Genomic DNA, 27,970 nt, shown 5'->3' on the forward strand with positions numbered 1-27,970 from the left:
GTATCAATCTCTGTAAAAATATCAAATATGCAGTCAGACACTGAGCCTTTTAAGATTAAATCACCCAGTGACAGCGGACCCAGGACAAAATCTAAGAAGGGATTCCTCAGTACATATGCCCATTGTTGAGCAGCACATGACTGTATACATACATACAGAATATATATATATATGTGAATATATCTTAATATACATATGCAGTTTCTCAAAGCCATCTGGTGAAGCAATTGGAAGTCCTCGGGAAAAGAAGTGTGTGTGTGTTGAGTGGACAAAGTCTAAATCTCCAATGCTGTGGAGTAAGAAAAAAGCCCTTGGAAGGTTTACATGACTGAAAGAAGAGCAACTTTAGCCCAGTATTTACACACAAACACACGTATTTACACACAAACACACACACACACACACACACACACACAGGACTGGCAACAAAAACAAAAACAAATGATGAATCTAGCAGTGGATTGACCTAATCACTGATTAGGTCAGAGACTTCCTGTTCTAACACCTCTCAGTGATTGGATCCACCAACCTGGGACCAAGCCTCCAACACTCACCCTTCTGAGGAATGCCCCCAGCCCAAAACAGTGAGTCCCACTGGTTCCATCTTCTATCCTGAGAAAGCATCTTTGACCATTGTACCCAATCAAGAGTACATCCAGGGAGTGTGGCAGGACAATGAAAATGGAAGGGAAGGGAAGGAAGAGTATTTCACTGTACCAGTGGCCTTGATCATTATCTGCATATCATTAAGAAGGAAGGGCCTAACTACTCAGAAGCCAAGTCTGCCTAGAAGACTAAGCAGACAAATGCTGGAAACTACAACTAACCAACAAGAAGCAGTAACTGTGGTAGAATATCTGCTGTGAGTGAAAAATCCACATGAGTTCTTGAGGCCATGAGTTTAAGAACCCCCCTCAAAAACCAACCAATCAATCAATGGAGAAAGGGCAAGTTCAAACATTGCTAGTAGGCTCTTCAATTGGCTCTTGTTGTTGTTGTTTGAGACAGTAGTTCATTATGTACCTCAGACTAATTCTGAATTCCCAGTCCTCCTACCTCTTCCTCTCAAATACTGGAATTACAGCATATACCACTACACCCATCCCTACCAAAGTCAGTTGACACAGCTTTTTATAGTAACTTGGTAGATAAATCAGAAATCACCTAGTGCTCCCACTTGTAGGAGTTTCTGTCAGACATAAGTATTAGCACAATGCCACAGAATACAAATGCAATGATATTTCTGGAGATTTACTCCAATATATTTATTTGTTTGTTTGTTTGTTTATTGCCGGTCCCAGGACCTGAACTTGGGGCCTGAGCACTGTCCCTGAGTCTCTCTGTGCTTAAGGTTAGCACTCTATCCCTTGAACCACAGTGCTACTTCCGCCTTTTTCTGTTTATGTGGTACTGAGGAATCGAACCCAGGGCTTCATGCATGCTAGGCAAACACTCTACCGCTAAGCTACATTCCTAGACCACTCCAAAACTGTTTGTGTGTGCCAATAGTAGGGCTTGAATTCATGGCCTGGGCACTGTCCTCTAAGCTTGTTCACTCTACCTCTTGAGCCACAGCTCTACTTCCAGCTTTTTTGGTGATTAATTGGAGGCTCATGAAACTCCCTTCCCTGGCTGGCTTCAAACTGTCATCCTCAGATCTCATCCTCTTGGGTTGCTAGGATTGTAGGTGTGAGCCACCAGTGGCCAGCTTGATTTTTTTTTTTTTTTTTTTTTTTGCTAGTCCTGGGGCTTGGACTCAGGGCCTGAGCACCGTCCCTGGCTTCTTTTTGCTCAAGGCTAGCACTCTGCCACTTGAGCCACAGCGCCACTTCTGGCCATTTTCTATATATGTGGTGCTGGGGAATTGAACCCAGGGCCTCATGTATATGAGGCAAGCACTCTTGCCACTAGGCCATATCCCCAGCCCCGCCAGCTTGATTTTTTAAAGACTGTAACAGGTTCAATGCCCAGCAGCAAAGGCAGAGGGAGCTTGCATTGTAAAATAATCTCACCCTGGCAGTGAGATTTTAACAGCTGTCAAAACAAATTCAGCCTTTCCATGTTGTCATGGAAAGAGATACATGGGAGCAAAGGAAGTGACATATGAGCAGTATGTTCTCTGGAGGAATACATGACAATCTGCCCTTCCAGGCATAGATCAAAGTCTGGAAGAATTGTCACTCCTTAGTGAACAGCACTCATTTCTGGAAATGAGATTGGAGATGGGGTTGGAGGAAGCTTTCGCTTTTTATATGTCATACTTCTGAGTGTTGAAATTCTTGGAGACAGGGTGTTCAAACAATACCATTGTGAGAATTTTAAAACGTAGCTCTAGGAGTTGGGGCAGGAGGACTCTGGTAGAGCAGCAACATAGCAGGGGCCAAAGGGACAGGCTCCCGGGCTGCTGTCTTGATTCGCTCTATGCACAGGGCTAGCCACCTCCCTTCTCTGGGTCTGGGGCCAGCCACTTCCCTTCTCTGGGTCTGGGCCAGACACATGCTGACCTGACACTGGGGGAGGCGGGAGTGAAGCCCTGTAGAGCTCCTCTGAACCACATCAGAGCAGTCAGTTCTTAAAGCGCTAGACCTGGCCATGACATTGTTGACATCTTGATGAAATGGCAGTAAGGAAGCAGAATGAAAGTCACTCTGACTTTCACAGTGCCTACTGCTGAGAGGTCACTGCCAGAGCTTTTCTCTGCTATCCAGTGGGCAAGGCCCCGCATGGCCTAGGTTAGAACCCTTGGCTTGGGCAATGTTGGGTGGATCTCAAAAAAGCTTTCCTTCTATGTGAGCTGGTAGCAGGGACCTGGAACCCTGAGCCTGGTATCTCCAAAGGGCAGAGCAAGGTACAGATCTCAGCTCCGCTCTAATTCTCCTTCCAGGAGGGTGCCGGAGCAGGTACACCCTGAATGGCAGACATTGGTTAAGCACAGGATTCCAGAGGTGTCCAGCACTGAGGCTGGCCCAGAAGGCAGTGAGTTGCCCTTCTCTGGAAGTGTCTACAGGACTAATCACAGAGGCTAGTGGAAGAGAGAAATGGATGAGGTACCCATTATTAATTCTCCAGCTCAAAAAGAAGAGGAGAACGGCCCAACTGACAGAATCAGAGAGAGCTACGGGGAAGAGTGGGCATTTATGCTGAACCTCAGTGGGGGGCAATTTCAGAGAACAAACCCATGAGTGTTGAAAGGAACTTGGACTGGGAGAAACTGAGGGAAATGTACTCTTTACCTGACTTATGCAAAGGTAACCCCTCTGTACATCGCCTTGATAATAACAATTAAAAATTTAAAAAAGGAAAGAGACTTGGGAGACATTCCTCAAGGCTCAGCACATGCCTTCACCAGTTCACCGAAGGCTCAGTAGCGGAAATCACTCGCCCAAGGTCACATAGCTGAAGTTCTGTAGTAGCTTTTAACTCTTCACAGGGGCTCCGGAGCAGGACTGTGCAGAAGCCAGCGGGCATAGCTAACGTGGTCATGCAGTCCAGTGGTTAATTAGTAACTGGAGCGCCCCAAAAGCCAGCTCCCAGCTGGCAGAGAGCTAGGAGGCTGAACTTGAGGTGGTTTGAGAGCCAGGCGAGTGGGTGACAGGTTGTTCCTGGCCAGGAAGGTTGCCCGGTGAGTCAGGATTGGGTTTCAGGTCAGAAGGGCCATGCAGAGAGAGAGGGCAAAGCACTGCAGGACCTGCCGTGGGACCCAGGGACGCCAGGTGAGGGGCTCACCTGGGAGCAAGGCATCTGGCTGCGGGCTTGCCAGTCTTGGGAACTAACGAGTTACCTAACTTCCTATTCACGTTCCTTCCTTCCTCATGCCTTTCCTTTTCTCCTTCCTAACTTTGTGCTTGCTTTTTCCTTCTTCCTCTGTCCCTTTGTCCCTCTCTCCCCCTTTCCTTCCCTCTTTCTTTCTTCTCTTCTTTAAAAAACGTTCTTATCTCTATTCTAAAGGTGATGTACAGAGGGCTTACAGTTACATAAGTCAGGTAAAGAGTAACTTTCTTTCTGGACAATGTCACCCCTTCCCTCATTCTTTCCCAGTTTTTTTTCCCTCCCATGTACACCCACAAATTGTATAGTTCATTCTCAACGAAGTATCTAGTGGGTACCATTTGTGATGTGTGTGTGTGTGTGCATGTGAGTGTGTGTGTGTGTGTCCTAGTACTGGGGCTTGAATTCAGGTCTTGAACTTAGTGCTTTGTGCTCTCACTTGGCTTTTTAATTCTATGGCTTGAGCCACACCTCCAGTTCCTCTTTTCCTTTTTCTTTTATTTTCTCTTTATTTAGTTTTGTTTTTGTTTTGTTGTTGGTTTTTTTTTTTTTTTTTGTAACAGGACGTCACAGTATAGTCCTTTTTCTTTTACTTTTTTTTTTTTTTTTTGTAACATGAGCTCACTGTGTAGTCCAGGCTGGCCTGGAATTTATGATGTACTCAGCTTTTGACGGGCGATCTTCCTGCCTCAGCCTCCTGAGTGCCGGGGTTATAGACAAGTGCCACCACACCTGGCTCTTGTTCTTTCCTAACTTCTTTCCACTCTGTCTCCTTCCTTTGTTTTCTCCTTGTTTAACTCACTGTCTTATTTTCTTCTGAGTTACCCAATTTCCCTCTCTTCTGCCCAGGTTCTTATTCCCCAATGAACCAACTTACATCCCCTGCTTTCATTCCTCCTTTTCTCTACTTTCCCAGCCTCCTCTGGAAATTCCCAGACACGGCCTGGTTTCAAACCCTAGTTACATCATTTCTTGACACTGTGGACTGGCCAAGCCACTTTTCCTCTTATGCCTCAGTTTCCATTTTCTTAAAGCCATCATAAAGAGGCTGGAGGTGTAGCCCAGAGGTAGAGCACTTGCCTGGCATCTATGAGGCCCTGGGCAGGTTAATACAGTAGAGTGAAGCCCAGAAATAGACACAAAAATGGAAACATCCGGCAGGCTTCTGGGGAAGGCAAATGAGGGCCCATGCGAGGCTCCAGCAAGTGGTGACCCCAGTTTACAGATGTGGGGGTGGTGGGGTCGGGGAGCAGGTCCCTAAGTGATAGGCAGAGGGAAGTCAAGTCTGGGCTGTGGCAAATGAGAGGGGAGCTCATGGGGAGAGCCTCAGGTGACTCCCGTGACTTCACAGGGCAGCTGTGGGTTACGGAGTCAGGAAAAATTGATGCTTGGCCTCTGGCTGGAAAAAACCAAACACATGACATTGATTCTCAAGAGAAAGAAGCCTGAGGAAATGGAGGTCCACAGTAAAGGGAGTGGGGAGGGTGAGGAAAGGGTATATCAAAGCCCCCCTGGGGCTCTGAAATTAAATGTTATGGAAACTGCAGCACTGTGAGAAATTGTACACAACAGATGAAACATAAACATAACCTCAGGTTCTTCTGTCCTGGCCATCTGCTTTTTTGTGTGTGGCTAAAAACACACATGTGTATGTCTGCACTTGACTCCCTCTCACTTTTGCAAAATTGGTATTCCTGGTATACTTAGCACCTTGAAACTTGCTTTTTTGCTTGATCTTGCATCAGATATACACTTCTGCTTATTTTTTTTTGTATGTATGCGCCAGTTCTGGGATTTGAACTCAGGGCTCTTTACTCTTGCTTAGATTTTTTGCTCAAGGCTCCACTAGCTAAGATACCATTTCCACTTCTAGCATTTTGATGGTTAATTGAAGATGAGAGTCTTTTGGGGCCAGGCACTGGTGGCTCACATCTGTAATCCTAGCTGCTCAGGAGGCTGAGATCTGAGAATCGTGGTTTGAAGCCAGCCCACACAGACAGTCTGGGAGACTCTTATCTCCAATTAATCATAGAACAAGCCAGCAGTGGTGCTGTAGCTCAAGTGGTAGAGTGCTAGGTCTTAAGCAAAGGAGCTTAGGGATAATGCCCAGGCCCAGAGTTCAAGACTCAGGACTAACAAATAAAAAGTGTCTTGGATTTGTTTGTTCCAGCCAGCTTTGAACCTTGGTCCTCATACCTTAGCCTCCTGAATACCTAGGTCCTGTCTTGATTGATGTAGGTACATATAGGTAGAGTTTGGGGTTGTGAAAGCTTCTGTTTTATATATGTAACATAATTTATCATCCCTCAATTTCATTAGTCAAATTTGTTCTGTGCACTTACTGTGTCCTAGGTCCATTGGAGGTGCTGAGAGTTCAATCATGAGCAAGAAAAGTCTTTGCTCTTGTGAAGCTGATGTTCTGTTTTTATTTGTTTGTTTGTTTGCTAGTTTGTTTTTGTTGGTTTTATTTTGTTGTGTGCCAAGCCTGGGGTTTGAACTCAGGGTTTTGGTGCTGTCCCTGAGCTTTTTTGCTCAAGATTAGTGTTCTACCACTTGTTGAGTCACAGCTCCACTTCTGGCTTTTTCTGTGATTAATTGGAGAGAAGAGTCTCACAGACTTTCTTGCCCAGGCTGAATTTGAACAACGGTCCTCAGATCTCAGCCTCCTGAGTAGGTAGGATTACTGGTGTGAGCCACTAGCACCCAGCTCTGATGTTGTAGTTTGAGCAAGAAAATACAAACATTTAAATAGTGGCATGATGACAGTCAGAGAGTGAGAAGTGCTGGAAAGTAAAATCTGAAGCACTGCAAGTGCTGAGTGATGAATCAAGTAGTTATTATAGTGGGACTACCTATCTTATTTTTCCCAGGATTGAACCAGGTTAGCACTGATAGCCCCAAATCCCAGACAGCTCAGGACAAGCTGACATCTGTAATCAGCACAGGCCTCTGCAAGAGGTAACAGGCAAGCACAGACTTCTGCTGTGCTGGTAAAAACAAACAAACAAACAAACAAAACCCCAAAAAACAGCCATGTGGATATCTATCCAGGGAAGAGCTTTCATAGACAAAGACAAAGCACAAGGGGCTGGGGGCCAGAGGTCACTTGATATGCTTGAAGGACATGGAGAGAAATCGAGAGAGGTTGGGGGGAAGGGGGAGGAATGGATCATTGGGGAAGATGGATGCCCAAGGGCCAGTGATGAGGAGGCATAGATAGGGTGGAGCTGGAAGCTGGGAACCAGGTGAACATTCATAGACCATGGGAGGCTCAGGGCTTTGATTCTAGAGGGTTGTGAAAGATGCTGAAGTTTTAGATCAATGAAGACACGTAATCTAGCTGTGCACTGGTGGCTCACACCTGTCATCCTAGCTACTCAGGAAGCTGAGATCTGAGGATCATGGTTCTAAGCCAGTCCAAGCAGGAAAGTCCACGAGACTCATATCTCCAATTAGCCACCAGAAGAAGAAAAAAAATCCCCAGAAGTGGTGCTGTGGCTCAAAGTGGTACAGGGCTAGCCTTGAGAGGAAAAGCCCAGGGACAGCACCCAGGCCTTGAGTTCAAGCCCCATGATCCACACAAAAAAAAGAACGAAAGAAAGAAAGAAAGAAAGAAAGAAAGAAAGAAAGAAAGAAAGAAAGAAAGAAAGAAAGAAAAAGAAAAAGCACATGATCTGATCTGCATTTTAGAAAACTCACCCTGACTTTTTGGTGGAGAAAGGTGGGGGAGTACAGGAGTAAAGAGAGAATCAGGAATCAAGTAGAGAAGGTATGGCAATGATACATGCAAGTGAAACCGACGCTTGGGCAGGTGTCATGGCACTGGGGTTTGGGGCTTGAATACATCCATACCCATACAGATTAGATTTTCTCGTTAGTGGACCCATAATAACGGTACGTATTTGTAGAGCAGAGTGTGATATCTTAGTGCATGGGTACGTTATATAATGATCAAATCCGAATATTTTGTATGTCTCTCACCTCAAGCATTTCTTTGTTCTCTAGAGGTAAGAATTCAAAATCTTCTCTCTCCTGGTAATATGGAAATATATAATGCAGTATTGTGAACTAGTGTCACTGTACCGTCCAACAGGACACTAGAATTTACTTCTTCTATCTACCTATAATTTTGAACCTTTTAATCTTTCTCTCTCTCTCCACCCCCTTCCCCACCCCAACCTCTGGTACCACCACTCTTCTACTCTCTATCTCCAGTGAATTATATCATGGGGTATTTGTCTTTTGTGGCCTGTCTTATTTCACTTCACATGAGGTCCTCCAGCTTCACCCATGTTGCTACAAATCACAGGATTTCACCCTTTTATGGGTGAATATTATTTCACTATGTATGCATACCACAGTTTCTTTACCCATCAATGCTCAGATAGACACTTTGTTTGATTCCATATCTTAGCTATTATCGAGAGGGCTACACTAAACTAATGAATACTATACAAGTGTCTTGGACATGTTGGTTTTATTTTCTGGATCTATTTTGAAGAGGATTTCATGATGATGTGGAGGTGGGTAAGGGTGTGGTGTTTCTAAAAGGAATTCCATGTTGCTGTCTTGAGCAGGTGTAGGTAATAGAACCATTATTGAGCTGGAAGAGCAGTCTGGGAAAAGTGAAGGACTGGAAGACCAGATCTTTGTTTTGGACATGTTATGACTGAGATCTCTGGACATGTAATTAGTGAAGGTTTGAGGAAACAGTTAGAAATGCAAGTTTAGAGATCAGGAAATCAGAAAAATAAGAATTAGGGAGACAAATCGGAGACCATTGACTATAGCTGGTTAAGCCATTAGACTGGTTTTGATCAACTAGGAAATAAGTGTAGCTAGAAATCCAAGGGCTGAGCCAGGCTGAAAGACAAAAGGAGGAAAGAGAATCAAATAGAAGTGGGGAAGGAGCAGCCGGTGAGCCAGAGGAACCCCCAGGAGAACAGGATAAAATTGTTGTTCAAGGCCTTGTTGTTCAAAAGCAGCACCCTTGTGCTTGGCTTCTGTTGTGTCAACACAACACCCAGCAGATCTGTGTACTGATTCAACTTTTTTATTTTGTGGAAAGACATAGGCCTTTGAGGCTGTTTACTTGAGCTTTTCAGCACAACGCCCCCCCCCCCCGCATTCACAGGACCCCCCAAGCCACTGAGCTTAGTTCCCTCCCTAATCAACTTCCTCAGCCACAACCCTGTGGACCCCTCCTCTGTAGTGAGTTGTAGAGTGATACAGAAAGTTCCAGAAGGGCAAGCACTCTATTGGGTCCATCAACAACTTCATTCTCCAGAGCCCCTGGAGACAGGAAAGAACCCAGTGAGAATCTAATTTCATACCAGACAGCACGGCCTTCATGAGCCAGGGTATTTGTGGGACCCTCCTTGGCTCATAACCAAGGAGAGCTGTGAGCCCACCAGGCCTGTGCCAGGAAGAGTGGGCCCAAGCTCTTGAAGGGAAGTCCCAAGGGGACAGAGCCCCAGGCCTTGCTTCTCTGGAGCCTCTATGGGTTGGTGGAAAGTGGGACAATCTAATCTCAGAAGCAATGGTCCAGGTCTGTGGGCCTCTTCTCCAGCCCAGAGAGTCTCCCCAGGGCCCAGGTAGGCCCCTGGGATGCTATTTTCTTTCAGACAAGTCCCCTACGCATGTGTACGTGTATGTGTGTATGTTCACACAGAAGCCTACTGGTATACCCCAATGTGGGCACACAATCATGTACATGTACACATATGTGTGGTTACACAATCACATACTAATAGCAAGCACATAGAACACTCACATAAAAATACATATTGACACACTGCACGGAGATGTACCCTAACATTCCACATGCACACCACACAGTGGTACATCTTTCCATACAACCACAATGATACACACACACACACATAGACTCAAATACTTGAAATACAGGGCCACAATAATACACCAGAGACACACTGAAGCACATGGATGGACAGCACACACCCTGACCCACACACTCACACACAACTTAACAACCCCCAGGGGTCTCCAGGCTCTTGTAGGGCTGTTGTCTAATCCATTCTACTCCCCAGGGGGAGATGGTGTCTCCCAAGGAACAGAGATCCCCCCACTGCATCGTAAGCTCTGCTGGATCCGAGTGACATCAGCCGGCACCCTTGCTGCTGCTGCCACCGCCGCCGCCACCAGAAGCCCTGTGCTGAGGGCACCAGGCACTAACACTTCACCCTTGTTGGGAGAACAGAGAGAGGCTCTTGTCTTGCCTGTGCTGAGCAACAACCGCCGCTTCTCCCAGAGGCCTCTCCTCAGGGCTGCACAGGTATGTGGGACCAAGGAAGCCAGCGAACCTGGCACTGGGGCCAGCCCAGAGAGGGGAGGGTGCCGGATCCAACCTTGATTCCCCCTCCCAAGCAACCGCCTCTGCCTCTGTGGGCCCCTCCCCTGTAGTGAGTTATATAGTTAGCCGCACAGAACGTTCCAAAGGGGCTTGTGGCTATGTTGGACCCATTTACTTCCCAGAACATGTATTCACCCCCTCCTAGGGACTGGTGAAACTAGTGAGAAGGTAGGAGACTTAGATGAAGCCACAGGGCGCACCTGCAGGTTGCTGTGTTGGGGCTGGGCAGAGCTGGGCTTCTCAGATCAGCCTTCCCTGTGGTCTCTTTCTTGGCCTTCCCAGAAGGCCATAGGCTAAGTGACTCCCTGTCAAGAGGATGGTCTCTTCTCAGAGAGCCAGGCAGTAGCCCAGGTATCATAGCAGACCACAGTGAGGTCTTGAGAGGCACAGTTTCCCCCAGCCCTCATGGGAGGTGCAGGGGCTTGTGTGGTCCTGAGCCCCCTGAGCCCAGGGCCTGGAGCCCCTGGCTGCTTCTGTAAGGGCAGACACTGTGCTGCTGGTTTGAATAGACAAGCTGGCCACCTCTTCCACTGGCCTGACCGCTGAAAGACACTGGCTAGTCTTGGGGCTTACCTGGCTCTGGTCCCAAGGCCCCCAGGGCAGCTGCTCTTCCCCTGATACTGTGTGGAAGCTGTGTGGCAAAGAGGTCACAGTCAGCACAGAGCCCAGCCTAGCACAGTCCCTGAAATGCAGGACTGCCAGCAAGCCTGTGTGCTTGGCTAGGAAACTCAGCTTGTCCCTTGCAAATGATAGGCCCCTAGAAAGTACTTTTTTTTGGTGGTGGTGGTGGTGGTGGTGGGTTTTGCAAGTAATTTATCACTTAAGCCACCTTCACAATCCCTTCCCTTTTATCTAGCTTTTTGGTAGTGTCTTAACTTTTTGCCCAGGGGCCAGCCCTAGGCTGAACTTTTCTTATCTACTCCTCTCTATCCCTCCTGGGTGGGACCACAGGTACACACCAGCAGGCCTTGCTGATTTTTGAAACAGGGTCTCACTGATGTTTTTGTCCAGGTTAGCCTCAAACCACAATCTTCCTATCTCTACCTCCCAAGTAGCTGGGATTATAGATATGGGTCCCTGTGGGCAGCCTAAAAAAATCTTTTTCTAAAGCTAAATGTGGTGGCACATGCATGTAATCCCAGCAGTTGGCAAGCTGAGGCAAGAGGGTACCCCCCACTACATTGTAGACTCATGGCTGGCTTTGGGTACATTGTGAGATACTGCCTTAAAAAGAAAAGGAGAGAGAGAGGGAGGGCATGGGAGGAGGGAATGAAGTAAGGAGGAAAGGAGAGGAAGAAAGACCTTTTCCAAGCCTCAGGCCTTTAGTTGGGGGTGGGGGGGAGAGGGGAGGTTCACACTTGAGGCCTATAAGAGGCCTTACTGCCTGGATGGAAGGGTACTGGCTGGTATCCATCCTTGAAGCCTGAGGCTGAGGCTTCCTCCTATCTGAGCCTCTCTCCTTCCCCAGAGTCTACCAAATCTGAGCTACAGCATGGCCTCCAGCCCAGCGGGGATCTCTAGCCCCCAGGTAGGTGGTTCTTTATTTCCTACTCAGCACCAGGGGGAATCCTTGGAGACATTGACTGATCTCACAGGCTATGCCAGACAAAAATCAGGAGCAGGTGAGATGGTGAATGGATGGATGGATGAGGGTGGAGTTCAGGTGGGTGGGTAGAAGGGTAGGAAGAAGCAAAAGCAAAAGGGAGGCAAGTAGCTCATAGTAGTGAGTTGTAACTGCAAGGGTTCTCAGGCTGGGAATGTGGCTTAGTGGTAGAGGGCTTGCCTAGCATTCATGGAGCCCTAGGTTCCATTCCTCAGTACCGAATACACAGAAAAAGCTAGAAGTGGCGCTGTGGCTCAAGGGGTAGAGTGCTAGCCTTGAGCAAAAGAAGCTCAGGGACAGTGCCCAGGCCCTGAGTGCAAGCCCCAGGACTGGCCAATAAGAGAGAGAGAGAGAGAGAGAGAGAGAGAGAGAGAGAGAGAGAGAGAGAGAGAGAGAGAGAGAGAGAGAGAGATGTTGAAGGGACCTGAAACAGGGCCAGAGAGGGGAACCTGTTGCTCTTAATCGTGTTTCTTATTTTTTAAATATCTTTAGCCTTCCAGGGCCAATGGGAACATCAACCTGGGGCCTTCAGCCAACCCAAAGTGAGTCTGAGCCCTCAAGCAACTTTTCTACCTGGCTTCTGTCAGAGCTGCTCTTTGTGCTTTGGGGTCTGGTGTTTAAGCACCTTTTCTGTCTGGGCCAGGACCTTCCCCTAGCTTCCTCTACCACTGCTTTCTGTGTCTCTTTCTGGTCTTCTGTCTGACTGCCTCTCCAATCAGCACTATTAGCAGTTGCTGACTCTTAGGCTCTTTCTCAGGTATGAGAGACCAGATCTGGGTCTCTTGTCTGTGCCACATACCTTTGGGCCTATGATTGACAAGAAAATAAACTCCCTGTAGGGAAGGGGTGATCTTAAAGTCCCTCTGGGCTGGGAGGACCTGACCACCCTCAAGAGTAAGCCCTCAGCTCCAGGAAGATGGCTCACTTCCAAAGTCAGACAGAAGCCTGGATTTGCACTCGGAGACAGAGCTCAGTGTCCTGGGTTTGAAATACTGATCCATGCATGCTCTTTCATCATCCTACAGTGCCCGGCCCACAGATTTTGACTTCCTCAAAGTCATTGGCAAAGGGAACTATGGGAAGGTAAGTGAACAGATCAGAGTGGGAGACCTGGGCTTCCCTTCTCCAGCCTCTTTCACCCAACGCCTGCCATTTTCAAGAGCAAAATGAGGGTGCACAGGCCTGCCCATTGGGTGGGCTGGAGGTCCTCTCCTGCCATCAGGAAATCCACAGTTACCCAGGGGACCTTGCATCTGTGCTTCTGCTCAGGTCCTACTGGCCAAGCGCAAGTCTGATGGGATGTTCTATGCGGTGAAGGTTCTGCAGAAAAAGTCCATCTTAAAGAACAAAGAGGTACCGGAGCCTAAAGCAGACATTTCCTTTCTGCTTCCTTTCCCAAATGCCCCCATCCCACCTCCAAGGAGACCATGGGGTTGGGTGCAGAGGTGGTCCCAGCAGGACATGAACCCTCCTCAAGGAAGACAGGCCAGGATGCCTCATTAGGGAGCCTTCAGGAGGGCCAGCTGGGCCTCTGCCTTCCCATGGGAAATATGGGGACTGAGATGGACATGCTGTCTGTCTGTGCAATGTGTGTGGGGGGGGGTCATACTTCACATTCTGGCCTTTCAAGCCATTCTATTCTAGTGCTTCAACTGACTTGAGTCTCCTCCATTTGGAGGCAGGGAGAGAGAAGGGGGGAGAGAGAAGATTGTCTATCAAGTCAGGAGACTTGGCAGAGGGGTTTATGCTAACAAGGACATCATAGGGGTAGGAGTAGCTTTGCAGTTGGTCTTAGCAAAGAAGGTGAACTTCCAAACTGGAAATAGGGCACAAGCAAAGGTGTGAAGATGGGTAGTACATTGCTTTTTTTTTTTTTGGCCAGTACTGGGGCTGGAACTCAGGACCTAGGCGCTGTCCCTGAGCTTCTTCTTTTGCTCAAGGCTAGAACTCTACCACATGAGCCACAGCCTCACTTCTGGCTTTTCCTGTTTATGTGGTACCAAGGAATCAAACCCAGGGCTTTGTGCATGCTAGGCAAGCCCTCTACCACTAAGCCACATTCCCAGTCCATGACATTCTTATTCTATTTTTCCTACAGATTTTCCTTGGGACTCACTTCTGTAGTCATGGTACACGCTTTGCTCTTTACTCTGGTCACAGGGCTTCTGATCTAGGGGCTAGAGCTACACTCATGAATAAATACTAGACAAGGAGCCTGTCTCTGAGGAAAATGGGGAGCCATTGCCGGGGTTTGAGCAGGGGCATGACAAAGTCCTAGGCAGGACAATCCCCACTGGTGAGGCCGCCGCAGACTAAGCGGGAGATGAAAGCCCTGTCTGTGTTGACGCCTCCGCAGCAGAGCCACATCATGGCGGAGCGCAATGTGCTGCTGAAGAATGTGCGACACCCCTTCCTCGTGGGCCTGCGCTATTCCTTCCAGACCCCGGAGAAGCTCTACTTTGTACTTGACTATGTCAACGGGGGAGAGGTAAGTGGACCTGCAAAGGCAGGCATGGGCCAGCTGCTAGTGGGGAGCAATCCATCCGGCCAGCCTGCTGTGCACCAGGTGCTAGGAACAATTCCCTGCGTCCTGACCACAGACCCATTTGGTAGCTGAAGAAACTGAGCCTCAGGGCGGTGAGTCACTTCGCAGAGCCACCTGGTCTACACCAGGATTTGAATGCAGGCTCATCTGGCTTCACATCATGATGACTTTCTCACACAAAGCTGCCCAGGCTCACCTTGAGAGACCGGGGGAAGGTAAATCCTAACAGATGCTCTGTAGTCACAATTTCTCCTGGTCCCAGTTTGCATGTCCATGCCCCAGGGCAGGTGTTGCCTGTCACTATTGTAAACCGAAACCTGAACCACCCAGTGACCAGACGCTTAGCTGGGATCAGCTGGATTCCCTCTTGGACTTTACTCTGTGTTACAAGATGAAGTGGCAGAATTTAGTGGGACTCCTTAATGACCCCACATTTGGCCACCTGCGTGACCAAATGCCTTTATGTCTGATGCCAAGAGGGGAAGTTTTGTCCTGCACCCCTAAGTGAAGGATTTTGCACACCAAGAAAATAGACCAAGAAGCCAGACGTTGGTGATGCACTCCTGTAATCCTAGCTATTCAGGAGGTTGAGGTCTGAAGATCACAGCCCAGGCAGGAAAGTCTATGAGACTCTTACCTCCAATTAACCACTCAAAAACCAGAAGTGTCACTGTGGCTCAAAGTGGTAGAGCACTGGCCTTGAGCAAAAAGAGCTCAGAACAGTGCTCAGGCCCTGGGTTCAAGCCTCATGACTGATAAAAAGAAAAGAGAAGAGAAGAAGAGACCAAGAGCTTGGCCCTTGGGGGAAATCTAACTTGGGCTAAGTGTGATAGCCATAATCACATAGTTTGGGTTGGAGAAAAAGCATAGCTTTGAACCATCAAATTTCAAATTCCAGCTATGACTCATGCCATTAGCCACAGCTACTTGAAAAGTAGAGACCAGAAGGATCATGCTTCAAGGACAGTCCAGGCAAAACATTAGTGAGATACCATTTCAACAAAACAATCTGGGTGTGGTGGCTTTTCCTTGCTCTCCCAGCTAAGAGATATAGGTAGAATCTCAGTCCAGGCCAACCCAGACAAAAAAGATGAGACCTTATTTGAAAAACAACTAAAGCAAAAAGGGCTGAGGACGTGGTGTAAGTGGTAGGGCATATGTCTAGCAAGCATGAGGCTCTGAGTTCAAACCCAGCTGTGCCAGTTTCAAGTTACATGTGATTAGACAAGTCATCTAACTATCCTACCTTCTTCCCCTTGCATGAAACTAGGACTACTGTTGAGATCTTGAAAGTTGTCCTGAGAATTGAGTAAGATGTACAAGGTCATGACTTGTAGGCCAGAACACTGAACAGGCCTAATTAGTGCTAACCATTCTCCCCTCTTGCTGGCTTTGGATGTGGTGACTGAGCCATGGAACTTGTGTGCCCTCTTTTGCTGTAAGCACCCTGCAGTTGAGGTTGGGATGACTGAGCCATGGAACTTAGTGACAGTCTCGTGGGCTCCTGGCCTATGCTAGAAGCTGCCGAGCTATAAGGTTCGCCCGAAAGGAAACCCGTTACATGGTTCAGGCAGAGAAGAGTTTATTGAGGGAGAGCAAACTGCCAGCCCACACAAGATGGAGGCATAGGGAGACAGAGGGGAAGGAAGAAGAAAAAAAGAGAGAAAGGGAGCGAGAGAGAAAAGGAAAGAGAGCAAGGACTCCTGTTGAACTGGATTATATAGGGAAAGGTGGGAGGTATGGCCAGATGGATTGGATGTGACCTCAGAGAAGGGGGTGGTAACTGCCTCCAAGTGTGCCAGTTACCTAGGTAATGCAGGTATTGGGCGTAGACTTAAACAGGCAGGGGGCAGGGATCTGTGTGGAGCCCTCCTGGGGGTGGGCCTTACACCAGCAACCTCTTTCACTGCCTTCTCCCCTAGCTCTTCTTCCACCTGCAGCGGGAGCGCAGGTTCCTGGAGCCCCGTGCTCGGTTCTATGCTGCTGAGGTGGCCAGTGCCATCGGCTACCTGCACTCCCTCAACATCATTTACAGGTGAGGCCCCCAGATTATACCTGGACCCAAGCCCTTCTTGCTCCAACAACCAGGCATTGTACGAACCATGAAACCCTGGTGACTTTGGGTCTTTGTCGCAGCGACTGGGATAGGACTGGAACACCCTCCTTCCTAGAGCCAAGTGCCTGGTCTCCCTCTGCACTCTGGGGCTCCTTACCAATAGTCCTTCCACCAGGATCTGTGTCCTCAACCCCTTCTCACTAAGAGGCCATGACTCTACTAGGATGTCTTCTCTTATTTTCTGCAGGGATCTGAAACCAGAGAACATTCTCTTGGACTGCCAGGTTGGTGAGGGCATGGCCTGGCTCTCTGACTGTGAGTTTGTGTGAATGGGTGTGCTTGCATTGTGCATACATGCATGTGCACATGGGTAGGGCATGATGTGCACAGGAGACTGTACATACATGTAGCTGTGTGCACATATGCGGACATGCAAGGTTTGTGTGGTGTGGGGGTGGAGCCAGGTGGAGGTTGGTAGATTTTGTTGTTCTTCCATGTCTTGGCCCAAGTTCCCTGGAAACAGATACTGAGGTGGGCAGGTGTGTGCAGGTCTATCAGGGAACACTCTGGAAAGATATCACTTTAGGAGGTGGGGGTGGGGAAGACGGGGATGGGCAGAAGAAGCCGTTCACCTGCATCGCTCTTTTGCCAAAAGAGCCCTTGTCACAAATTAAAGCAAGGAAGCTGAGCCTCTTGGCCCCTGTACTGACCAGTCATTGATTGCCCCTTAGGGAGGGACTTAACTTTGAGCAAGGGCTCTCCCAGTTAGGGGAACTCCAGTAGAGGGGTTTGAGCAGAGCCCTGTGATAGTCATACCCTGTAGCTGCTACAGATGGGGTCACTTTCTGAGTCTAGCGAGCTGTCAAAAGGCACTGTGGCCCAGCAAGGACATCCTGACACTGCCACTGTTGTTGACATGGGTCAGAGTCTGTGATGAGCTGGGGAGGACTTGGAGGTGCCATGTCCCTACCGTGTGCCTGCCCTGTGGAGCTTAGGACACCTGGTCTCTCAGCCCTGGTTCTGTGTGGAGCCTGGAGCCTGTGTCAGCACGTCCGTCCCCCCAGCCACACCCTGGACTGAGACCTCCTGCTTCTGTTGTTATCCTCTGCAGGGACATGTGGTGCTGACAGACTTTGGACTTTGCAAGGAAGGTGTAGAGCCTGAGGAGACCACATCCACCTTCTGTGGCACCCCTGAGGTAAAAATGTACATGTCCTAGGAGAGGCAGGGGGGGAACGGATGAGGCCCTAGCTCCTGAACAGAGCCAGCCATCAGGTTACAGCTTAGGGCCTCTCTCCATCCACCCAAGCACTTCCCAAGCCAGCTGTGAAACCAAACCTGGGCCTTCTCATCCGGGTGATGCCATCAGCTCTCAGGGTGGCTGGGACCTGGGCAGCTCTGGTGAATCTCTGTAGCACTGCTTCCCAGTGGAAATGGAAACAGACATATGTATACCACTTCAAGTTTTCTAGCATTGAAAAGGAAAAAGAAACGGGGGATGTCTACAGTCCCAGCACTTAGAAGGCTAAGGCAGAGGGATCAAAATTTTGAGACCAGCTTGAACTAGGTAGCAAGACTTTGTCTCAGAAAAACAAACAGAAAAAAAAAGAAAAAAAAAAAGAAAAAAGAAAACACACAGGCAGGGAAGGGGGGTAGGTTAATGATAGAACATTTGCCTAGCGTGTATGAAGTCCTGGGTCCCATCCCTCAAACAAGCAAAAATTAATACTCAATTAATTTAAAAAGCAAACAGGTAAAATTAATATACCACAGCCCATCTCATTTTGGATCAGTCACATTCCACATGTTTAGTAGCCAGTGGCTGCTATACTGGATGACATCACCCTATGGGGCTAAGTCTGAGTGGGAAAGAAGGGCCTGCCTGAGGGCAAGTTTTTTTTTTTTTTTTTTTTGCCAGTCCTGGGGCTTGGACTCTGGCCTGAGCACTGTCCCCGGCTTCTTTTTGCTCAAGGTTAGCACTCTATCTCTTGAGCTAGGCAAGCACTCTACCACTAAGCCACATTCCCAGTCCAGGACCTGCAAGTTTTAAACACGAGTTTGCCTTCCTCTTCCATCCACCAAGAGGTTAAAATTCTGCATCTCAGCAGGAGTTCCACGTGCCTATCTGTCCTTCCAAGACCTCCCACAGATTTAAGCTTATAATCTTACCTTGAGCTAGTTACGATGGCCATGCCGGTAATCCTAGCATTTGGGAGGATTCAGTCCAGACTAGCCTGGGACACTTAGCTATGTTGGAGAGAGAGGGGGAGAGAGAGAGGGGGAGAGAGAGAGAGAGAGAGGATAAAGGAAAGAAGGAAAAAGAAAAGAAATAGAAAAGGGATGGAGGGAAGGAGAAAGGAAGAAAAAAAGGAAGGAGGGAAGGAAGGGAGAAAAGAAGGAAAGAAGGAAGGGAACTCTTTCTGTGAACTTCTGTCTAGTCTTGGACCTTGTTCCTGAGGAGACCCGAGTGGCTTGGACAAACATCAGCTGGGAGTAGAGTGAGCGCTGAGGCTTCAGTGCAGAACAGTTTCACAGGGTGGAGACCTGGGGTGGGACTTTAAACTGACGTTTTCATCACTTGCTAAACAACTGGGCTGGGCCTGGAATCTCAGCTGGGCTCCTCCATCTGGTACAGTAGCCTCTGAACAGGTGACCTTGCAGAGCAGCAGCCAGTGTGTGTGTGTGTGTGTATGTGTGTGTGTCCTTAAGGATGCCACCCATGCCATTCCTTCCCTGGATGCTGCCGCCATGGGAAGAAGGGAGGTAATGGGGCTGTAGCTCAAGTGGTAGAGCACTAGCCTGCGGCTGAAGAGCTCAGGGACAGCACCCAGGCCCAGAGTTCAACCCCATGACTAACAGACACATAAATAAACTCATGTTAATATGGGCACAAGGGAGATGGACCCCTGGCTTGTGTGAAGTTGCTTGGTCCCCACAACTTCTTTTTTTTTTTTTTTTTTTTTGCCAGTCCTGGGCCTTGGGCTCAGGGCCTGAGCACTGTCCCTGGCTTCCTTTTGCTCAAGGCTAGCTAGCACTCTGCCACTTGAGCCACAGCGCCACTTCTGGCCGTTTTCTGTATATGTGGTGCTGGGGAATCGAACCCAGGGCCTCATGTATACGAGGCAAGCTCTCTTGCCACTAGGCCATATCCCCAGCCCCCCCCCCCCCACAACGTCTTTCTTCAGTGACTCTTCCCCTGGTACAAGCCAGGGAGCACAGATAAGAGTCGTAACAAAGCTTGCTTTCATAGTTGGAGGTCTGGGCACATCCTTAGCCCAGCCCAGTTGGATTTCTGGAGCTCTGTTTCGTGGAAGAGGAGACCAAGGTTCTGGGAGGTTAAATAACCTGCCTGAATCATACGCCAAGGAAGACTAAAATCTGTGTGAATCCCTGGCAGAGATCCCAGGCTGAAAGGCCACCAAGTCCTCAGCTTTGGTAGAAAACACAGCTGTTCTGCAAATTCTCTCCCTAGGTGTGCATGAACTCCTCTAGCAAGGTGACGTCTCTTCTCTCCTCTGCCCTATATCCCTTAGACTCCTCAAGTAGTGTGCAGAATTTCCCAGGCTTTTCCTATTCCCAAGACACTGGCAGTGAATTAGAAAGCAGACTTAATTAAAAAGGCATCCCTTCACACCCGAGGCCAGTGGCTCACGCCTGTCATCATAGCTACTCAGGAGGCTGAGATGTGAGGATTGTGGGTCAAAGCCAGTTTGAGCAGGAAAGTCTGTGAGACTCATATTTCTAACTAACCACCAAAAAGAAAAGGCCAGAAGTAGATCTGTGACTCAAGTGGTAGAATACCAGCCTTGGGAGAAAAAGCTAAGGGCTATAGCTCCCAGGCCCTGTGTTCAAGCCCCAACTCTCTCTCTCTCTCTCTCTCTCTCTCTCTCTCTCTCTCTCTCTCTCTCTCTCTCTCTCATACACACACACACACACAATTTTTTAGACACACCTTTAAAAAATTATAAGGCTGCCAGATGTATTATTGAGGCTTGAGGAGAGGATCATAGCGTAGATGACAGTCCCTCTTAAAAACCCTATGGCTGGTAAAACTTCTATGCGGTGCCTGGTGTGTACAACTATACAGGGCAAATTCTGGCTTCTCCTCAATGTCCCTGCAGAAATCACAGCAGGACCAACATCTGCTTGATCTCCTTCAAGTGTTGTGTTTGCAGATGTAGGCTAGGGCCTGCTGAAATAAGTGTGTTTCTCTCACAGTACCTGGCTCCTGAGGTGCTCCGTAAGGAACCTTATGACCGGGCAGTAGACTGGTGGTGTTTGGGAGCGGTCCTCTACGAGATGCTACATGGCCTGGTGAGTGGGGCATAGCTGCTACTGGAGACACCTGTCTGGGAGAGCTGAGTTGAGAGTGGTCGCTCTTCCGTGTGGCTTCCTCTAGCTCTGCTCAGGGAACTAAATGAACCACCTCTCTACCCCACATGAGAAAAGACGATGCCAATGTGTTATAAATATGCCCTCCAAGAACCTCTGCTGAGAGTCACACCGATAGACACAAAATAAAGAATTGTCTCAGCGATGCAAAATTTACTTCTGCAGAAGGATGTGCCATCAGTTAAAAAGAAATCTGACAAGCAAGGACACAGAGCAAGCAGGCAGCTCCCCATGGCAGCAGGTCCCGCCCCTTTGGTTGAGCTCAGGTTCACCATCGACTCCTGATTGGCTAGTTTGAATGGGGTGAAATGTGTTTATATAAGGTGACTGGAGTAAGATGAACAGTTCACAAATAATCTCAAAATATACTCACAACCTCTGCTATTTCTTGAACAATCTGAGATGTGTTTCAGTTTTATCTTGAAAAGAAACCACTTTCAGACCAAACCTTACCTTTCAATTATCCTTCCTTATCCCAAAGCAGTTCATCTTTTCTTAACAAGGGCTAAGCCACCAGGCCAAAGCAGGAACTCCCCCCCTCCATTTATACAATTTCTTTTCATTATGGATATTTCTTTATATTCATCAAGATAGGGACAATTTCTACATATCACCCTACCCAAAATTAACCCTCTGCAAATTCAGATTCATATTTCTAACTCCTTAGGATATTTTTTGGCACAGATCAAACCCTCTAAGTCAATGTATACCTTCCATCCCTGGTCCCCTTTCCTTTTCATGCTTGCCCTGACCAATTGTTTGTCACGATGGCTTCAGTGTTTTTGTGAGCTTTAGCAGCCATGTGCCCAGAACATAGCTGTAGATACGGGCACTTGGCTGTGTAGGCAGCTGCCAGGGGCAGGGCCATAGGTCATGATAAGGACAGAGTTTGCTGCTGAGCCAGTCCATGCCTGACTGCCCTGATTCTGTTCACATCTGCATCAGCTTGGCTTGTAGGGTGGCACGCAACCCACCTCTCACATTCGCATAAATCCCAGTGGTTCAGGATACTGCATATGCCTTAACGTGGTCAGTCCAGTGGTGTGGCGGGGGACTCGCAACAGCACATTTATGGAGATGGAGTTCCTGGAAAAGCTAAAGGTGCTGAGCTGGGAGCCATGTCTCGGGGCAGGCAGGCTGGCAGTGAGATTGGGAGGTACATGATCCCAAGTGCCTCTAAGCTCAGCACCCGGAGGGTGCTCGAGACAGTCCCTAGCAGAGCTTTGAGGGTCTCGGGACTAATGTCCTATTTAGACAGAGCAAAGCAGAAACTTTTAAGCAACATACTTGGACAGAAAAAGACAGTTTTTCTCACAAAAGGGAATCCAATGATTATATCTTTGTGTGTGTGTGTATACATGTATATATATATATACATATATATGTATGTGTATATACATATATATATATATATATGTGATCTTGAACCATGGCACAAGAACAGTCTGGCTAAATCTTTCCTGCTATGCACCTTGCTCCTTGACACCCCATTCCTCATTTGCACGGGTCATCCTGTAGCTTTGCTCCCTGTCTCCCCAGCCACCCTTCTTCAGCCAAGATGTGGCACAGATGTATGAGAACATTCTGAACCAGCCGCTGCAGATCCCCGGGGGGCGGACGGTGGCTGCCTGTGACCTCCTGCACGGCCTTCTCCACAAGGACCAGAGACAGCGGCTGGGCTCCAAGGCAGACTTTGTGAGTGGCCTGCAGCAGAGCCCTGCCCCCCCCCCCCCCCCCGCCCGGGGGTGGGGGGTGGGGGGACGACTCTCAGCTTCCTGCAGAAAGATAAGCAAGAGCTGCTAACTCATTCTTCTGCAAAGTTCTTACTCCTGGGAACAGACTACTTACTTTGGACACGTTATTTCAGTTACACTATATGCTGAGTGCCTACTATGTGTCAGCCTTGAGCTGAGTGCTATGAATTTAACGAACTGGATCTCTGCCCTTATTAAAGAGATGATATACAGTTATCACAAAGGGCGATGAGTGTCAGGAAGGAAAGGAAGTAGTGGGAGGGGACTCACACTGGCGTGGTCCAGGCAGACCCTCTCTGAGGAGGTGACAGGTAAGTAGACAATGGAGAGCTGTCAGGTGTTTTGAGCTGGGGAGTGGCAAGGCCTGATTTAAGTTCTTAGAAGCTTCCTGGGCTTTGAATTGGATTCTTTTCACAAATAGGTGACCACTTTACCTTGCCCACCCCTAGCCTGGGCACTTAGGATATTAAGATACATAATTCACAGTCTGTTTCCCTAATGAGGTAAGTTTTTTTTTTTAATTAAAGTATCATTAAAAAGAGAAAAACAGGGCTGGGGATATGGCCTAGTGGCAAGAGTGCTTGCCTCGTGTACATGAGGCCCTGGGTTCAATTCCCCAGCACCACATATACAGAAAATGGCCAGAAGTGGCGCTGTGGCTCAAGTGGCAGAGTGCTAGCCTTGAGCAAAAAGAAGCCAGGGACAGTGCTCAGGCCCTGAGTCCAAGCCCCAGGACTGGCCAAAAAAAAAAAAAAAAAAAAAAAAGAGAAAAACAACAACTCTGTTAGCCAGACATCCATGGCTCACATTGTGATCCTAATTACTCAGGAGGCTGAGTTCAGATGGAGACAGAAGATCCAAGTGACTCTAATTTCCAATTAATTAGTAAAAAGCCAGGGGTTGTTGCTCAAGTGGTAAGGCTGCCAGCCTTGAGTGAAAAGGCCAATGGACATCAGGACACACACACACACACACACACACACACACACACACACACACTCACTCACTCCAGCACGTGGGAGCCCTATAGCAGGAAGTCTGAGTTCAAGTTCAGCCTGGGCTACTTAGAGATCCTGTATCGATTTATTTCAAATAATAGATCAAAACAATCTCATTCTTCAGTTAACATAAGATCATTTGGTTGTACATAAAGAAGGCTGAAGTACAGTTGTCCCTTGGTATCTGGGAATTGGCTTGAGGGATGCTCTCAAGATACCAAAGCTCTGAGACCAAAACTCAGCACACAGTAGCTTTGTAAGCACACAGTAGGGGCATGCGAGATAGCATGAGATATAATGACATTTAAGGCCTTTGCCCAATCATTCCCCAATCAGCTTAGGAAACAAGAGCTTCTAGAAAGATCCCCCCCTCCTTCCAAGGAAGCTTGCTCCTTAAAGGGGGTATGTGACTTGAAAGATTAGCTGTGCATGCATATAGACCAAAACTCAAAGGGTGAAAACAGTTCCTCTGTTCCACCTCCTTCGGTTCTCAGCTTAGCGTAACAGGAGTTAGCAGTTTCTTTGGTGTTCCTCAGATATTTGGGATCTGGCTTTTTAAGTAATCCAGAGGGTGGTCTGAAGTAGAAAGCTGGAGCATTATCCTTGAGAAATCCCACAGAGGGAAAGTCCTAGTGGGAAGGGAGGATGTTGAGGCCAGTGTTGGAGTTTATTAGGAAAAAAAGAGGAAAATTGTGCCCAGGAATGAGCCGTAATTTCTGGGAATCTGCCACTCTTCTTGAAAGTTTATTTTGAATCTTTCCTGTTGCTTTGGTCTATTTTGTCTGGATTGAATTCTGGAAGACTCACCATGTACTGATGTGGAGTGGGGTGATGGATTCCCCAAGCTCTTCCCTATCTCTCTCCCAGAGCCTGTTCACTTCCTCCTTCCCTGACATTCCTCCAGAACCCTAGCACAGTATGGACCCTACTCAGTATTCCACATATCTGTGGAGTAAGCCGATGCTACAGGAAGGGCTTGGGTTCTGGATGCGGTGGGAGGTGGGAGGCCTGGCAGCAGAGCTCTCTTTGGGCCCAGGAAACCAGCCAGAATGGCAAGGGACTGTCTAAGCTGGTCACCTGCTGGTATAATTGGGACTTTGAAGCATGTGGGGAAGGGGAGAGTACCTAAAGCTCTTCTGATCAGTGTCTTCTTCCTGTAGCTGGAGATAAAGAACCATGTGTTCTTCAGTCCCATCAACTGGGATGATTTGTACCACAAGAGGCTGACTCCACCCTTCAACCCAAATGTGGTAAGAGGGCTCAGCACTGGGGATTTTGAGTTCCTAGGGCTAGTGAAAGCTTGGAGGACATATGGGCCAACTCTCTTTGTACAGGTGGGGAAACTGAGGGCACAAGGGACACACACTGAGTTAGAGGCAGAACACTTGACTCTCTCTCACCCCAGGTCCTTCAGTGATGAGCTAGGCTGCCACTCCTGTATTGTGAGTATGGCAACGAACCCACCTAACAGAGCCTAGGTTTTAAAGTGCTCTGTGTCTCCTACCACACCCAGGCAGAGCCACGCCCTAGTGACTTATCTTTAGACTTTTTCCTGATGATAAAAGTGAACTGTACCATGAGGAAGTGTGTAAAAACAGAAGTTTAGAAGTTTATATGCTTTGTATCTCATTTATCCAAGGCATACTTGGCACACTTCTGGAATTGTGTGTGTGTGTGTGTGTGTGTGTGTCTACACCTTTGTCCCTCAGTGTCTGTGGGATAATCAAGTTCTTTTTATTAAAGGGCCTAGAATTTGCATATGACCTACATATATCATACACTTTAAATCATCTCTAGATGATGTATAATACCTAGCACGGTGAAGTGTTATGCACATTTCTACACTGTATTGTTTAGGGAAAAACAAAAAAGTTGGTACACGTTTGGTAGAGTTGGGATTTTTTTCAGAACATTTTAAATTTGCAATTGTTTGTAACTATAGCTATAATGACCATGGAAGCAGAGGTCTGATCCTGTCTATATCTTCACTTATATCTATAGAACCTGTACAATCTTTCCACTTTTGGCTTAAGAACTAGTAAAGTGGCTGGGGATATGGCCTAGTGGCAACAGTGCCTGCCTCGTATACATGAGGCCCTGAGTCCAAGGCCCAGGACTGGCAAAAAAAAAAAAAAAAAAAAAAAGAACTAGTAAAAGTTTTACATGACATATAAAGATGTATATGTCATGTAAAACTTTAATTTTAGTGGCTGTGTAGTGCTGGTCCTGGGCTTGAACTCAGGGTCTTGAGCTCTTGTTTGGCTTTTTTGCTCAAGGTTAGTGATCTTGAAACTAAGCCCTAGGCTGGGACCACTGCCCCCTGCAATTTATATGAGAACAAACATGGCCTGCCGCTGCCTCCTCCTCCTCCTCCTCCTCCTCCTCCTCCTCCTCCTCCTCCTCCTCCTCCTCCTCCTCCCTCCTCCCTCCTTCCTCCTTCCTCCTTCTTCTTCCTCCTTCCTCCTTCTTCCTCCCAATCCTGGAGCTTGAACTCAAGGCCTGAGCACTATCCCTGAGCTTCCTTTGCTCAAGGCTAGCACTCTACCACTTCAGCCACTGCACCACTTCTGGCTTTTACTGTTTGTTTTTTTTTGGGGGGGGGCAGTCCTGGGCCTTGGACTCAGGGCTTGAGCCCTGTCCCTGGCTTCCTTTTGCTCAAGGCTAGCACTCTGCCACTTGAGCCACAGCACCACTTCTGGCCGTTTTCTGTATATGTGGTGCTGGGGAATCGAACCCAGGGCCTCATGTATACGAGGCAAGCTCTCTTGCCACTAGGCCTGGCTTTTACTGTTTATGTGGTAATGAGGAATTGAACCCAGGGCTTCATGCATACGAGGTAAGCACTCTACCACTAAGCCACATTCCCACTCTGGCCTGTCTACTTCTATAGCCCAAGTACTTGTTATGTTAAGGCATATCTGTATAGCAAGTCACCACAAACCCAGGAATCTTCGAACAACAACCTTCGTTTTGTTCAGGTTCCAAGGGTTAGCTTGGTAGCTTTTGTCTGTCTGGGCCAGGCAGCTAGCCCCTCTCTGCAGAGCCTTCTCATGTCTATGGTCACAGTGGGGCAGCTGAAAGCTAATGACCTAGATTTGCCTCACTCAGGTCTCCTTCCCTGAGGCCCCTCATTTGCCAGCAAGCTAGTCTGGGCTTGTTCACAGAGGTACCCTCAAGGTTCCATGTACAGCAAAGGAACCACTCCCAAGGTGACTTTTTCAAATCTCTGCTTGGGATCACCTTTGACAGTGTCTCATTAGCTTTTAAGCAAGTCACCTGGCTAACCGATCTTATAAATATGGAGAAATGTACTGTGTGAGTGGTGGATGGAAAATTTGTGATTGTTTTTTACAATTCCTTACCCAGGTTTTCCTGAAAAATGGCTAAAGCAGCCCTTGTCCCACTCAACCGTATTGTTCTGTCTTATGTTCTTCATCTAGAACCTACCAATACCCTGACTTTTGTATTCATATACCCATGCGTGTTATCAATCCTCTAGCCCTCTGCATGTTAGCTCCTTGGAAGAGAGGCTTGCTCTGTGTTTTCCTCCGGCATCACCAGCACTGTGAACAGTGCCTGGAAAGCACTCAGGAAGTATACTATTTCCTGAGTTGTTTGAGGACTGGGGTGAAGCAGCCAAAGGGTTAGAGCAAACAGCCCTATAGAATGTCATGACTCCTGTAAACAGGTGGAACCTTAAGAGTTAAGTTGGGTTGAGCAGGAGACACATGGGGAGGAGGCTTGGCATCCCTTTCAAGACTCTGGATTTGTTAGTTCTGATCACAGAGATTTCTATTTCTTGTTGGCTTTTATTGACAGGCTGGACCTGCTGACTTGAAACACTTTGACCCTGAGTTCACCCAGGAAGCAGTGTCCAAGTCCATTGGCTGCACTCCTGACACTGTGTCCAGCAGCTCTGGGGCCTCAAGTGCATTCTTGGGATTTTCCTATGCACCAGGGGATGATGACTTCTTGGACTAAGAGAGAAGCAGCTGTGAAGCCACTGAGGCCAATGAGTAACAGTGGACATTACCTTCAGCTTCACTTGAACACAATGAGTTGGATGCTTAAACAAGAAGCATGTCTTTTTTTTTTTTTTTTAAACCGGTCCAGGGACTTGAACTCTGGGTCTGGGTGCTGTACTTGAGCTCCTCTGGCTCAAGGGCTTTGCTCTACCACCTAAGCCACAGTGCCATTCCTGGCCCTTTCTGAATAGTTTATTGTAGAGAAGAGTCTCAACGGACTTTCCTGCCTGGGCTGGCTTTGAACCTTGATCCTCAGATCTCATTCTCCTGAGTAGTTAGGATTACAGGCAGGAGGCACTGGCACCCAGACAAGGTTTTGTTTTTTAGTTTAGTTTTGTTTTTCATCACATGAAAGGATGTTATTTGGACTCGTAAGATAGGTCATCAGATACTCTGAGGATCTCTGTATTTCTACTCTGTCCTTCTTAACAAATGACTTCTATGCTTTCTGTTTTT

At 47.9% G+C, this 27,970-nt stretch overlaps 1 protein-coding gene across 3 annotated transcripts; it reads left to right on the plus strand.

The window, feature by feature from the left end:
- Positions 1 to 3,593: 3,593 nt before the first annotated feature.
- On the plus strand, positions 3,594 to 27,695 carry Sgk2 (serum/glucocorticoid regulated kinase 2). Of its 3 annotated transcripts, XM_048349452.1 has the most exons (14): positions 3,594 to 3,622; positions 9,819 to 10,063; positions 11,610 to 11,669; positions 12,237 to 12,286; positions 12,770 to 12,827; positions 13,014 to 13,097; positions 14,101 to 14,232; positions 16,212 to 16,324; positions 16,593 to 16,629; positions 17,457 to 17,543; positions 20,564 to 20,659; positions 22,277 to 22,432; positions 24,650 to 24,739; positions 27,309 to 27,695. In XM_048349452.1, the coding sequence occupies exons 3-14, from the start codon at positions 11,634 to 11,636 to the stop codon at positions 27,468 to 27,470; spliced, it is 1,101 nt and encodes a 366-aa protein (XP_048205409.1). In that variant the 5' UTR covers positions 3,594 to 3,622; positions 9,819 to 10,063; positions 11,610 to 11,633; the 3' UTR covers positions 27,471 to 27,695. The 3 variants fall into 3 exon arrangements, with proteins under 3 accessions (XP_048205409.1, XP_048205407.1, XP_048205408.1); XM_048349450.1 differs by lacking the exon at positions 3,594 to 3,622 and having other exon boundaries at positions 9,941 to 10,063; positions 14,104 to 14,232; XM_048349451.1 differs by lacking the exons at positions 3,594 to 3,622; positions 9,819 to 10,063 and having other exon boundaries at positions 11,637 to 11,763.
- The last annotated feature ends 275 nt before the right edge of the window (positions 27,696 to 27,970 follow it).

This window comes from Perognathus longimembris, chromosome 6, assembly GCF_023159225.1.
Source record: "Perognathus longimembris pacificus isolate PPM17 chromosome 6, ASM2315922v1, whole genome shotgun sequence".
NCBI lineage: Eukaryota > Metazoa > Chordata > Mammalia > Rodentia > Heteromyidae > Perognathus > Perognathus longimembris.

Bases quoted from the DNA above. Each gene is read 5' to 3' on its own strand.
- Sgk2 (XM_048349452.1), top strand. From the start codon at position 11,634: ATGGCCTCCAGCCCAGCGGGGATCTCTAGCCCCCAG. The intron at 12,828-13,013 runs GTAAGTGAACAG...GCTTCTGCTCAG, and splicing joins GCAAAGGGAACTATGGGAAG to GTCCTACTGGCCAAGCGCAA. The intron at 16,630-17,456 runs GTTGGTGAGGGC...TATCCTCTGCAG, and splicing joins ACATTCTCTTGGACTGCCAG to GGACATGTGGTGCTGACAGA.